This window comes from Poeciliopsis prolifica, unplaced genomic scaffold (genome assembly GCF_027474105.1).
Source record: "Poeciliopsis prolifica strain line A6 unplaced genomic scaffold, Auburn_PproV2 SCAFFOLD011, whole genome shotgun sequence".
NCBI lineage: Eukaryota > Metazoa > Chordata > Actinopteri > Cyprinodontiformes > Poeciliidae > Poeciliopsis > Poeciliopsis prolifica.
This window is the reverse complement of record NW_026562386.1, coordinates 4,392,311-4,407,070: the sequence shown is the minus strand read 5'-3', so window position 1 is coordinate 4,407,070 and position 14,760 is coordinate 4,392,311. Positions and strand designations below refer to the sequence as shown.

General features: G+C 38.6%; 1 protein-coding gene across 1 annotated transcript in view; it reads left to right on the top strand.

Annotated features, from left to right (window-relative positions):
* Positions 1-4,016: 4,016 nt before the first annotated feature.
* kiaa1549lb (KIAA1549-like b) overlaps positions 4,017-14,760 on the top strand; it is a 57,493-nt gene continuing 46,749 nt past the window's right edge. The window contains exon 1 of the mRNA XM_055036847.1: positions 4,017-4,668. Within this exon, the coding sequence (XP_054892822.1) occupies positions 4,437-4,668 (232 nt within the window). The 5' untranslated portion in view covers positions 4,017-4,436. The remainder of the gene's footprint in view (positions 4,669-14,760) is intronic.

The following is a 14,760-nucleotide window of genomic DNA, read 5'->3' as shown; positions in this document are numbered from 1 at the left end:
ATGTGTCGAAGTTGAAACCGTAAATAGTGAAAAGATCCCAAAATGTTCATCCAGAAAGTTGAAGATGGAGACTGAGTTTGTTTTTCAGCACCATAGTGAACGTTAGCATGCACCCTAATCAACAAAACATGACTTCACCGGAACGAAAAGAAAATCTGAATGGCTTAGTCTGGAAACCAGAATTAAATTTGACTAAAAAATCTGCGGGGAAAAAGCTACACAAAAAATCTGTGTGAAGATGGATGGGGACAAGAAATGTTTTCATAATCTGACAGGTTTAGCTTGCTATCGTGGGCATAGATTAGTCAAGACGTGGCCTACTGATGGACTAAGGGAAACTGAATACTGACAATTGAATCCAAAAATGTTTCCACAACGTATTCTTCTAAGGGTGTGAATATTTTGGCAGGCAAGTTGTCTTTTAGTTAAATTTTACTCAACCCAGACCTTTAAACATGGGTGTGTTCTCTTTTGGGAGCCAATGTTTTAATTTGTTGTGTGTATTTTTTTTTTCCCTTTTCTTCTGTCTTGTTTTTCAAATGACGTTGCTTGTGCAGCACCAAAGACTGTAATTCATATATTGAGCAAGGTAGCTATTCTGTTTGCATAGACCTCAGTTATACTGGAGTTGTAGAATGAGGTTTTGTTCAAAGGAAAAAAAAAAAAAGTTAGATTAGAAAAAAAAAACCCAAAAACAGCTGATGTTTTGTCTAGCTTATTGGGCAATTAACAAGTCCTATCATTTCTTTCTTGAATGTATCATAGATAAGCTGCTATATGATGATTGCCACTTCAATAGCTGTGAAATTAGGTGATTTCTCTCTGAGTTTAAACCTAGAGTTTTGTATAGGTCCCTAATTATCTGAAATAGAAGTGGTTTTGATTTCTGTGTTTGCATTCATTTTCGGAGTGTCACTGTAACTACTGTATTTGCTGATGATGAACATTAGTTGGATTTGTTGTTCCTTGGGGTGCGTGTTTTTTCAGCATCAGTATTTTATCCTTATTAACCTCTCGGGCTCGTCACTGCATATAAATGATGTATCGATGTAACTTAAGTTTTGTATGTTTTCATATCGATGTTTTGTACACATCTGAAGCTGTAGCTTGCAGGATTGATTTAACTTTCTCATTGCACGAACACCGTGTATTACCAGTACTCTTTTTCTGAGTTATGGGAGCACTGTGAGATACCAGAAAACAAACAACACCAAAAGCAAACAAACTACGAATCCAGTGTGCCCCTTTCACATTAGACACTTGTCATGAAGCACTTACAGCTAGTGAGGCTTGGAAATGTTTGATTAAAGAAAGAAACATAAATTTACCCCCAATGCTTTTGCTCCAAAACAATTTTCACAACTTGTTTTATGTCAAAATGATTACAAGTATTTACTGCAACCTTTTGTATCTGTTCAATGTTCTATCTGCTTAGAATACCAGTTGGATATTCTAACCTGCCTTGCGTTTAGATCGCTCTCCCCTTTATGAGTGACTCATATCAAAGTGTTTTTGTCAGTGCGAGGCGGTGGCCGTTGTTATGTGTCCTTTACTGAAACTGCGACAGTGTAAGCAGCACTGTGTATGTGCCTTGAGATCCAGAAAAGCGAACGGACGAAGAAGGCAGAGAGTCCAACTCCACGATCATGTAGAAAGTCTCTTTTTGCGGCCGCTTTACCAAAGAGAGAGGGGAAAACAAATTCAAAAGTAGGACTTTGTCATAGAGACATGCCAGAGAATTTGATCTGCTCCTCTCTCAGATAGTCCACAAAAAAGCCTCTGTGTGACAACAGGCTGATAAAATAACCCACAGTTAGACTTTGAATGATATGATGCATGGTGGTCTTCAGATAGTCACTCTAGCTGAACAGCAGATGCAATACTTTCCATTGTGCGGTCGTTGCACCACAAAGTGTTCTTAGATCATCTCCACGCTTTACATTACCTTGCATGAACACATACACACTTCGCTTCACTTTTGTTTTCTGTCATGCAGATTGAGGCTAAGTTGGAGCAACTCGAGCACAGCTGACAACACTGGTCTTTAAAATCAAAGAAGCTAAAGTTTTTTTGTTTTGTTTTTTTCGTCTGGTTGTTGATTTCGTGCTCCAGATGAAAACTGCTCATTACATTCAAACAACCATCCTGATGCATCTTTGTGTTTTTAGAGATTTTGTTTTTTCTTAGTTGTTTGGTTTACTGAACACATTCAAATGTCACTTTGGGAAAGAAATCTTATGATGATGAGGCATGAACTAGATACATTAGTGCTTGAGATAGGTCCCCAACAATAAGCATGTGAAATGTAATCTGTGTTTTGACTCCCTCAAAGCTTTTTCACCAGCAACGCGCCTGCATCAACTCTCCCGTATTTGTCACACAAAACAATGGATGCAAGAGGAGAGAAATCTTTACACTCTTTTCCATTTTATTTTAATTGATTGAAATCTTTGTTCATGGATTTTGGAGGCTTGTGGTCACGTTTAGCAGATAAAACAGCTCTCAGTAAAATGTCCAGTTGTTGAAATTACTGATTTTGGTAATGACATTATTGTCCTTTAGAACTTTTACTTCAGGGTCTCTTATTAATCTAAATGTACTACGATGTAACTCTTTGATTTGATTGAACAAGGATTGTTTTCTCGAGGTCTTCTTTTCAGTCTTCTGGTCATCTCTCTCAATTTCAGAGTTAATTCACACTGCAAGTTATGGAATCACCTGTTCAGACTGCTCTTCAAATATACTTTATTATGAAATCTGAACTGTTACTGTTTTAATACCTGTAGATTTTTTGTGGCTTTGTTTTTATGTTTTGTTTGCTTTTTTTTTCTTCTTTTTGTTTTGATTTTGTGCTACACTAGTTTGCCATGTAGCAATTGCACTGTGCAATATTTACAGTATAAGGACTGGGAAAACTAACTCTATGGATGTGATGTCTCTTATACAGTTTGCGATAGTGTTTCCTCTCTAGTTCTCAGTGATTTAGGTGTGACCAAGCCTTCTCTACTTTGTCACATTAAGCGGGTTTTCCAGGTGACTCTTTTGGTGAGTGTCAAAATAAGACTTTATGGTGTATTATTGTTAAAATTCACTTTGAATTAAAAAAATCTATTGATGCAGCCCTTTCCGTGTCCCGACTCTTCCTCCATCACCCACTTTCATGGTCAGTTTCTTTGACTAGGGCAAAGAACACAAACGTTGACAAGACAAATTATATAATTGTTTATAGTTTTGAATTGTTTTTATATGACAGAGCAATTATCTAAGTATCATACATTTAGTTTAGATAAATATTCATGGATGTGTATTTAGCACTAAACTTTCAATCATGAAAAGTTTATAAAGGATATTTATAAAATTTAATAAAATTTTTGGAAGGTTTTAATACACTCAAATCATGTTTTAGTCACTATTTGCATACATTTTTATATTATTATTGTATTTTAATAATATTGAGATAAATTACTTTTAAACACAAAATAATGTTAGAAATTATGGAATTAAATAGATGGAAGACTTAATGTTTATTGTGTGTCCCTATCCATGAGCATGTTAATAATTAAATAACATTTGGATATTATACAAGTTTTATAATATGTTCATATGCAATTGTAAATAAAGATTAACTAAATAAGAGTTAGCAGTAATACTTATTCCATAAGTTTCTATGTGTAGCTGGGAATTAGAAGCGTGTCATCAACTTGAGTCTTTTGTGAGTCAAGAGCGCCATCTTGTGGAGTTAAAATGGTACAACATCCACGTCTGTAAATGCCTTCTGTCATGATGCCAACAACAAGCCTGATGAGGTTGACACTTGCTAAACTTTGAAATGACATTCATAATAGAAGTGTGACCTTTGTGTGTGTGCGGTTCACTTCACAGGCGAATGAGGCCAGTAATTTAAAAAATAAATGAATAAAATGACAAGTTTGATCCAAACACAGCCAGCAGAGGGCGCCCTGCAGACAGGTCAGCTTTGACTCTCCGTACAGATGCTATTCTGTTTCAGCCTGGCCAGAAGACTAGAGCACCTAAATGAGCCAACCACTCGCCAAGCTCCGTGGAAATATGCTTACTTTGGTGGAGACTGAATGTCCTCTGCACGCATCTCAGTGACCGTCATCTATCAGCAGCGGGTCAGAGAGAGCCACTTCACCTCCAGCGGCTAAATGTCAAACCTCTGGGCAAAGTGAGAGCGCCACTCTGCGCCACACGGTGATGATGGGTGGACCGAGCGCGGCGGAGCAATAAGGGCGCATTTCTTAATTTCCCTTCAGCGTCGCATCCCCCCCTGCCCCCCCACTTCCCCTCGTCCTTCTATCCAGCCCTGGACACACGACGTGACCCAGTGACGGCCGTGTTTCCTCCCGTTCACACACGTGGATTGATCCAATGCATTATTTACGAGCGAAACTTCAGCAACTTGTCCACTGGATATGGCTCCCGGTGTGAGGAGTGATGGGCGGGCGGGTCATCCCGAAGTACCGGGAGCCTGCGGGGCAGACGCCTGTGATGGATGCTCGCCGCGCAGGAGGGAAGCCGGAGGAGACAGGGGGAGGAGGTGTTTGAGGAGCGGTTTGCGAGCCGGAGCAGCGGGGATGCTCTCATACTGCCTGCTGTCTTTGGCTCTGCTTTCACTCCTTGTCCGGTGCGCCGTGGCCGCAGAGGGTAAGCTCAACGCCGAGCAATGCGCTCCAGCACGCTGAGGCGCATGCTGATCTGTTGCACCAACGTCTTTCTGCATTAAACCTGCCCTGCATGTGGTATTTACTGTGAACAGGATGAAAAAAAAAAAAAAAAAAAAAAACAGCACACTGGGTGGAAAATGGATCTTTTGTTTTACACAGGCAGCGTTTTGTAATCCACTGCAGGGTGCATGAATCTTGGATTGTGCAGATGGAGCTGCGGTTGGATGAATAGCTTGATAAATCATTTTTTAAAAAGAAGGGGTAAAAAACCCCCCAAAACTTCTGTCATTTAACCAGATGGTTAAATGACATATTCCAAATGCTTGAAGACACTGCTGCTGACATAAGATTGATTGCTGTCATTGACTGACCTATTGGCTGGTAATATATCTAAATGTCATAGTATGTCACATTGTGGTGATTCTGGCTATCTCTCTCCTACACCTGTGCCTGCAGCCATTTAACTTCTTTGTCTCACTGATCTGATTGCACTGCACAGACCTAGACAAGCTGCACTCATAGCCATTTCATCATCATCCCTTTTCCCCAGTCCAACTTTACTACCTCATTGCACTTGAGGAACTGTTTCAGTTTCATTTAAGTTACATTTCCACAACAGGGGTTATTAAACAGTAGGCCTACAGTTGTTTGTAACAAGCTGCAGGGAGTTATTCTGGGAATGCAGTACATTTATAGGGCAGTCTGTTTTCAGAGCATCTGGGACAGCACTAATGACACACATTCTCATGCCCATTGTGGGTCTGTTTGTCTCAGTGGGCACGCGAGGCAGCTGAGGTAAGTCGGGCCGACTTTGCTGCCGTTCTTCCATCAACATTTTGAGCAAGTCTTTTCCTGTGAAGGACAGGTCCTCTCTGCAAGTGCACTGATTTGTCAGTATCTCACTTTGCTCGTGCAACTCTTTCTGCCACTTCAGCACAGATGGCCCCGAAGGTCTCTGTATGCATCCACAACTAAAAGGAGAAGAAAACAAGAGGCTCCTTTGCAGGTGTTAAACAAACAGTGGCGCTCTTACCCTTTTCCGGGCTGCAAACTGTGGTGTCGTGGCTGTAGTCTTACCTCTTGGTGATGCACTGCTACAGTAGCACAGTCTCCTCCTCCTTTTCCTCTTCCTCCCATCTCTTTCTCTTCTTCCTCTTTGCAGTCAGCACATCCATTCTTAAACATAAGTGCAGCAGCACCTGAGCTGTTAAATATTTGGTGATGGTACCACACAAGTCCTTTTCATAGTCCCCGATGCCTGATTCAAGAATGTAGAATCAGTGCAATATATAAAAAAAGGTTCATTTAGATTTTAGGGACAGTGAAAAACAAAGTGGCGATCATACTAAACACAGAAGCCTTTCCATTAGTTGAAAATTTAAATACAATTTTGATTTATTTGGGGGTTTTGTTGTTGTTTTTTGTCCCACATGTATCAATAATAGGTGCATTGCCAAAGAGTGCATAAATATAAGTTGCCTACTGATCTGCATATCAGTGTATGTGCACATTTGTAAGTTTGGCTGGCGTAAGTCTGGCTGTGTGAAACCACAGTGAGTGGATGTAACTAGAAAAGTACTCCTCTTCCTAAGGCAGAGACTGACCCCAACCCCAACCTCCCACACTTCTGTTATTGCACACCTCTTCCCACAATAAAAGTAATAATATCAACAACAAAAAACAACACTCGCACACACACACACACACACACAACCCTCCTCTAACATCTGAGGAAAAACATGAATGTGGCAGCTTACACATGTCCCATTTAATCTGATAAAGCTCAAAGAGCCTCCCTGAAAGAACAGAATAAAACTGTTCAGCAAAGCTTACTATTCACAAACATTTAAAATTACAAATGCTGTCTAAGTGATGCACGGATACATTAATGGATTCTGGATTAGTTTTGGATCACTACAGGACTTTAATGACAGAGCCTTCCTAGTATTTCTTTAAATTGGGGTTAGGTTGCTCTTGGGAGCAATAAAAGCATCCGTAAGGTTTAGATATGTGTTTATAGGAATTATTGTCAATTCTTCCAGGAAAGTGTTTGTGAGGTCAGGCACTGATGTTGGATGAGAAGACCTGCCTTGACTCCACTTGATCCAAAAGGCGTTATGTTAGATTGAAGTCAGGAGCCTGTGCAGATCAGACAAATATTTCACAACAAAGTTGTCATTGAAGTATTTCTAAACTGTGCTTTGTATACTAGTGGCAATTCTAGTTATGTTTAAAATAAAGGACCAGTCCGTAGACTATCCCCACAAAATCAGGATTATGAAATTGTCCAGATTGTGTTGGTATACAGCAGCATGAAGAGTTCTTTTCAACTAAAGGGCTTTGCTCAGCTCCTGCACCATAATTTACTCTACATCATCCATTACATATGATACTACACATGCAGCATGTATTCCTAGAGTCAGAGTCAAACACGAAGAAGCAGTATTCAGTTTTTATGCTCCTCTAATCTGGAACAAACTTCCAGAAAACTGAAAAACACCTGAAAAATCGAGTTCCTTCCTACAAAGGCCAAAACCTCTCTCTTGTTAAGAGTTGCCTGAGATTAGTAGTTGTGCTGTTTATTATTATATTCGATAATGATTATTCTTAATGACTTTTATGGTGGCATTGACAAAATGTAATGTTTGTTTGTTGGTTCAAATGATTTTGTCATGCAAAGCACTTTGTACTGCCTTGTTGCTCAAATGTGCTGTACAAATAACCTTGACTTGACTTAATTCTGTTGTAGTCGGGCAAGTTTTAAGTTTCTTCTTCAAACCCAGACTCTGCATTGCCAAACAGAGTCATGATTAATCTTTACATAGAACACGTCTCCGCTGCTGCTCAAGAGTCCAGTGGCAGCATGCTTTGCATCACTGCATCTGACACTTTGCATTGCACTTAGTGACGTAAGACTTGGATGTGGATGCTCGGCCATAAAAACCCATTTCATTAAGTTTTTCGTGCTGTATTCCCAGGTTAACCTGAAGGGCATGTGGAGTTTGGGTGATTCTAACTGTACAGAAAGGTAGCAACTCCTGGACAGCATGTGCCTCATTATCCCATAACCTATGATTAAATGTGGCCACCGCTTTGTGCTACATAAATCCATTAACAACTAACTGTGGAATATTTAGTAGGAAAGGAATGTCACAATGAGACTTTATTACACAGGTGGATTTCTCCGAGCCCCTAAAAAAATATTGATTCCCTGAAAAATATTTGTAGAAGTTGTCTGCATACTTAGGCAACTGATTTTGGAGGGGACTGACCTCATAGAGCTCTCGATTCAAAACGCCGTCCCTACGCTGCTGCAAGTCATCACTTCCTGCCCAGAGATTTATTGATATAGGCCTAAGAAATGGCTGAAACTGTTTTCTCATCAGATGGCACTTTTTACCTTTTTTTTTTTACCCGTGAATACATTAGTTGGCTTGTTATATGCTCTGGGGGTTTTCTCCTTGTAAAGGCTCTTCCTTGGTCTTTTTCTTGTGTTTGTGAAGAGAATTGCTGTTGCTTTTCTCTACTCTTTTCTGGGCTCCCAAAAACATTTATGTTGAAGTGAAAAAATAAATATCTTGTTTCAGTGTTTCTCTGGTGACCTGCCTGAAGATGTTTTAATATTAGTTTTTGCTAGTCTTGCCTTATTGCAGCTGTAGACTTAATGGCAGTTAATTATGCCATTTGTAAACCTGTTAGAGAGTCTTGAGATGTATGCGACGATTCTTTTCCATGCACGTGATTTCCTTTTCCCCACAGGTTTGGGTTCAGCTGTTTCGGCGTCCACTGGAGGCTCAAACATTTGTCTTAGTGAAGACTTGTCAAGCTGAGAAGTTAATACAAACACACAATACTCTCCCAAAAAATATATGTGTGCCTGAAACAGTTGTCTAAATGTGTAATTTCATTGTGGGATACATTTGTTTTGGTAGAAAAGAAAATTCTATTGTGGCTCTATTTAGAACTGTGAAAGAACTTGAAAGCAAGAAAGGGAAACAGAAGAAAGCGCATTGTTAGGTGATGAAAAATATATTAGTATCGGCAATCACTCAGCGAGACTAAGACCATTTGTTGTCTGATCTGGCTGTAAGTCACTACTATGCTCTTTTACTTTCTGACAGATTGTAAAAGTCAAAGACATTATATGTTCCTCACAGCTGCATACAAAGCAAGCAGCAGGTCAATCTCATATTGATGTAAAGATTGGAAAGGCTTCTAATTAGCATCATGTACCATCTGCCTTGCGTTAAGTTTGGTGCCATCAGGGAATATTGCTATTGTGCGACGGGTTATCTCCATGTTTCCCTCTGTACCTTTGAGCCTCTGGGTTCTTTGGTTTCCCTGCGTTTCTCCGGCTGTTTGGCGGAGGCTGATGGCAGATGAAGGGCTTGGCTCTGCTGCTGCTTGAGAAAGGGCAGCAGGCTGGCTGATTTACTGGGGCACGGTATATTGCAGGCTGCTCTGCACAGAGCCATTGTTAATCACACAGCAGTACACAGAACCACAGCAAGAGATCCCAAGCATCACTTGTGTGGGTTGTTTAAGAACATGATTAAAAAAAGAAAGTGTGATTAGACTGATTGCCTTCCTGAATAAATGACTACAAAAATATTCAGTTACAATGTCTATATTTCATTCAACAATCATGATATCAGTTAGCTCGTCGCTACTCCTTCCATCAACATTGGCTTGTCTTGTTTCTCTCAATCCTGAGCTTTGGTATTTTTAGGACTTAAAATTGTTCTAGAAATACTTCATTGGATTTTAGTCTAGGCTCTGACCGGGGCACATGAGGACATTCATACACCAAAGCAATGTCTTTGTCATCTTGGCTGTGTGCTTAGAATCAATGTTGTGTTGATGAGACGAGTCAGTTCCTTAGTCAGACCTTTGGAGCACTATGTGGTAAGAAGTCTTATAGAGTCTCATTGAATCCAGCTGTGCTCACACAAAAAGAAGAAGAAAAAAAATGTCCCCACCCCAGTTGGGATGCTGTTCAGATGTGCTTGTACTTCAGGCCAGAGGATTTTGTTTCTGACAGTCTCTAAAGTGTTTCTGGCTGCTGTGATGTAAGGAGCTGATTGGTGGCGAACATGAGCTAAGATTAACCTTCTTGATGAGTCTTCCTCCACAATGGAGCTTTTGAAATCACCTTTAGTGAAGGCTGTTTTCTTGCACACCTCTCTGATCACAACCTACTTTCCATGATTGCTCAGTAATGCACTCCTCAGTGCTTTTCTAAAACGTTTAGTGCTACTGAAATATTTCTTGCATCTTTCCATTAGTTTTTTGCTTTCAGACAATCCAGGCTGTGAACCTCTACTGACATCATCAATCAGGTTCCCTCAGTGATACTTCATGAACAGCACAAATGACTTAACTTTATGCACAATAAGCGCATTAACTCTCAGGCAACTATTTAATATAGCTTAAATTTATTTTACGTTCTTGTTTATAACTTTCCTAGTACAGTATGTTTAAATATAATTCCCATTAGTTTTCAAACGCCCTTCTTACTCTTTGATGGTTCATAGAACATTGAGTAAATTTCATCTCTGTACCCAAGAGTAAATACTAATCTAATACTTATATTAAAAAATGTAAATCAAAGGGTTCACCTCTAAGAAGAGTTCTTGATTGTTTAGCATTAAGCCTTCATTATAAAATCCGATGTTGCAGATAGAAAAAAAAATAAAACTCTCTTTCACTTGATCAGACAAGGTTTTGGATCTTTAGTGTCCAAAAACAAAAGAGACAAGTGGCTAGAGACATAGTCATTGAGCGCTTTTAATAGGAAGCTGTGCTCATTATAAATGGAAGCACTAAGTGTACTGAAAAGCTTTGCTTTGCATTTCAGCACAGGCGCCTCTGTGGACCATGGCATTTAACCAAATCCCTTTGAACCACTGGAGGAGGGAATGTGAGATTAGTAAGACATACAGGCACATTCATCAGACATTCATTCAAAAATGTTACAGCTTTAATAGCAGGCAAATGGGGGGCTGCACCATGGATGTTTAGGGAGGAACTGGATCGTTATGTAAGTTGCTGGCGCAATGGGTAAAACTAATTTAAATAAATTCCAAAACCACTGTAATAAACAATTGTATGAGTACAAGAAGGACAGCATATGTCCTGTCTACACACAACACACTGGCTTGTCTTCTGTAAGTTACAAATCAAGCAGTTGTGGTCAGCCGCAGAAACTAATGTTTAACGTTCATTTTTTCACAGTGTTGTTAATAACTCTAGTTATCGTTTTTAATTAGAGTCTGTCAGTTGCTTTTTTGCTTAACTACTTTGTGGTTTTATAATACAATGTTATTTGAGACTAATTGGGGGTACACGCAAACTTTAAACCCCCGCCAAAAAATTATTTTAAGTACTTAGTTTGGTCAGAAGGCAACTATTTAGTGTCTCGTGAGCTACAGACTGCTAACAGAAAACACTGGCTGATAAAACATATTTTTTACTTTTATCGTTTTGCTTTAATAAAGGGAAAACAACCTGGTTGTAAAACATTGTGTGCAAAAACCTTAATTTGACTTTTTACTTTCTTCAACTGCTACAATCAAAGGCACTTTGAAATGACCATGTTGGATCTTTTCGATTAGTTTTAAACTTTTGCCCCACACAAATAACCTTGTGAATCTAACAAGTACGTTTTCTATACATCAGTGTTGCACAAAGTCTGGTTTGAATTCACTTTACAATTAAATGAACTCTGTAGGGAATTTGTGGTTCTATTTAACAGAATTATAACATGTTTGAAAGTTGAAATAAAATAATAAAATAGATTCAAATTGAACATTAATTGGATCATATTGGCTAAAGAGAATACAACAGTATAATTACTGTTAGTGTTTTGATTTTTTTTCTGTTTAGTCCTTTGCTTAGTTAAAAAAAAGTGGTATCTTGCATTAACAGTAACTATTGTTGTTGGTGTAATTAAAGAAAAAAAAAACCATTATGTGATAAATTGCCATATTTTTGTCATCTGTATTGCAATTCTTACATGAAATGTGATTAATCTGATGGATGGTTACCAAATATTGATTTGAGACACAAAATATTTTCTCAATAAAAATTAAGGAAACACATTAAAACAAGGGAAACACAAAAGTACACAATTTGTTGATAAAATAAATAATTGCTCTAGAAAAAATGTGAAAATGTCATTTATTTTTGTGTGGTGACCCCCTTTTTTGGTTGTGGGAATTTTCATCAGCTTGTTCCATCAGTGCATGTTTTTAATTGTTATGCAAATTTAAATACTTATTCTTTTGTTTGATCTTTTGTGTCCTCTAATTACTGTATGTTGTGGGTTTGAACAAATAAGTAATCAACCAACTATTAACACGATTACATCATGGTAGAAGGAGCATTTTCTTACCTTCAGATTTCACAAATCCCGGGTATGTGATGGCATTGAAAGCACTTTAGCTCTCTGCATTCATCTTTGAAGAAAATATAAACAAACCACTCATCACCTAGCATGGGCCAATGTCTGGTTTAAGCAGAAAAAAGGCTGCCTGTTCTGGCTCTGAATAAATGAGTGTTTCTCATTTTCAGCTTATAGAAAAGCCTTTGATACTGAAGCTCACCCAATTCTCTGATTCAGAGAACTCCCTCTGATTTTAGGTTTTGCAAAACAAGTTGGAGGCAGTCTTTCTGCTGCAGAGATGTCAGAAACAGTGAAGCATCAAGAGTAATTTAAACTCACCGACCACCGAGTGAATATTTAAACAATATTTAAGTCTCACTCAGCTGAACTCTATAAGGACTTTAAATAATACTCTTTGGACAAAATGCTGGCTTTTGAAGACACACAGTTAAAAACTCCATGCAATTCGTATTTAAAGTCTAAACATGTTATACACAACATATTTACTTTAACTATGCTTGAGTGCATTTTTTAATCTGTGTTGCAGTTGATGGAGCTTTATCTCTTGTTAGAGTGATGGAGCCAGTCTTTAAGTCTTAAAATGAGACAGGCTGTTCACCAGAACCCATTTCATCAAATCATCACTCACATAATCAAGCAGTGTGTAGCTGTGCTGCCTCTGGAGATTTTACCTTCTACAGACCTTTCCATTTACTTGTGCTGAGGGCAAACGCTCACAATCTATGCTTTCAGTCGCCAACATATCCCATTAGATTGTGGCTGAATAGCATCTAATTTGGAAAACTTTGTTCAATGTGAAAGCAGCTGCTACATTCTTAGTATTTGTCAAACAGTGCACCTGCTGTATATGTCAGCAATGCCCTCCCAATATGATTGTGACGTGTGTGCCCATAATAGCACAATGCCCTAGGGTTTGGTGCAGCTTAGGTTTATCTGTCTAGGTCAGGATAGAGCTAAGTGCTATATACGATCTACAGACCATGGTTTCACACTAGTTTGTTTCAATGACCTTGTCACAATCTGCACAATTAACCATATGCATTGGAGGCTTCTGCTCTACCACCATCAGTTTCATCACCAGTGCAGAGGAGGGTTCCTCTTTTAGCTTTATCAGCAGCTCATCTGCAGTGCAAAATGACACAGCTGAAGAGATTTGAAATGCTTTAGATTCTTTACAACATAACATCATGGATTATTTCAGTTTTGTCTTGGCTCTATAAGAGAGTTGTTCCGTTCAAAAGGATTTATACTCTAATCAAAATGTGCAGTGCATCTGGAAAGTGTTTACAGCACTTCACTTTTCCTGAATTTTTATGATGCTACAACTTTATCCCAAATGGCATATCTATCCATGCCCAAATGGATAGATTTGGGCATGGATAGATGCCCAAATCTATCCATGTCCAAATGTGGGCATGGATAGATGCCCAGATTTCATTTTTGAGGGAAGCAGAATGTGCTGTATAACCTGTAATACAGATAATATTACCTGTATTACATCAGTTTTTTAAGGTGAAGTGGGCTACAGAACTGTAGATGATCTCCTGTTTTCCGCAGGAGAGATGTGGATCTAAAGCAATTTCACAGAAGAGAAAGAAACTCTTTTACTGTATAGTAGGAACAGGATTCTGTTCAGAGTGTTGCTGTCTTCCTCGTTCTCCATGTGTCTTTGTTGCCTGCAGCGCTGCACCATTTTAGACGATCATTGAAGGTGAAGCAGCTCTCCCCAGGATAAAATCATGAAACGAGTTTATTCACAGTGATTCTATTTTCAAGGCTCATCAAAGTCCATGGATGCCATTCCAAGACATGGTCAGAATCTAATAGGGTGTGAACTGTAAATGCATAACAGGTGGGACTGTTAAGACCATAAAAGAAATCAAAAGAAGTTCAGAATTTAAAATGGGTTTGTTGTGAAGGAAGACAACTAATCAGAGCTTAATAATTATAGGTTAAAGTTCAGATGTAGAGTCAAACTAACGTTGGACTTCTGTTTGTTCCGTGTTCATAAGACACCAAATTGTGACAGAACAAATCAAAATGGTCCAGGCCATGCAATCTTTGCTGTAAGCACTTATACCAAGATTTATATAATGCAGTAGATTCACATACTTGTTCTACAGCATAGCTGTTGCGTTTCTAATTCTGAAAGGGCCGTGTTCAAAAGACATATCCTCGCCAAGCTACTGATCCTGAATAGATGGCTTCCATGGAGACGTCTATCCTCTTTGCTGTTCTGCAATCTGAGTGTAAATCTGATTAACAATCAAACTGGGAATAGGTAAGATTTTGCAGGGCGATACATTGCCTGCCAAAAAAATTACAGCAGATACTGTAGATTATTTCATCACGCATCATTCGTGTCTCATTGTCTGGATTGGAAGAGCCTTTTCTTTTCCTAAAAAAACAAAAAAAAGTATAAAGAGAAACTATATCCTTGCATAACCCTGCTATTATCAAGCAAATTTTGACATGTTGTACATTGCACAGCCAATGAACTTACATTTCCTCTGGCTTTAGCTTCTGAATTAATATTTATTAATTCTATGTTTAGAGATAATTTTCTACATTTTAAAATTTTTGATGATAAATGCAAATTTATATTTTCAATTAAGACTTTACATATTAAAACTGTTCATAAAACTAGATGGAAATGACATTTTAGAA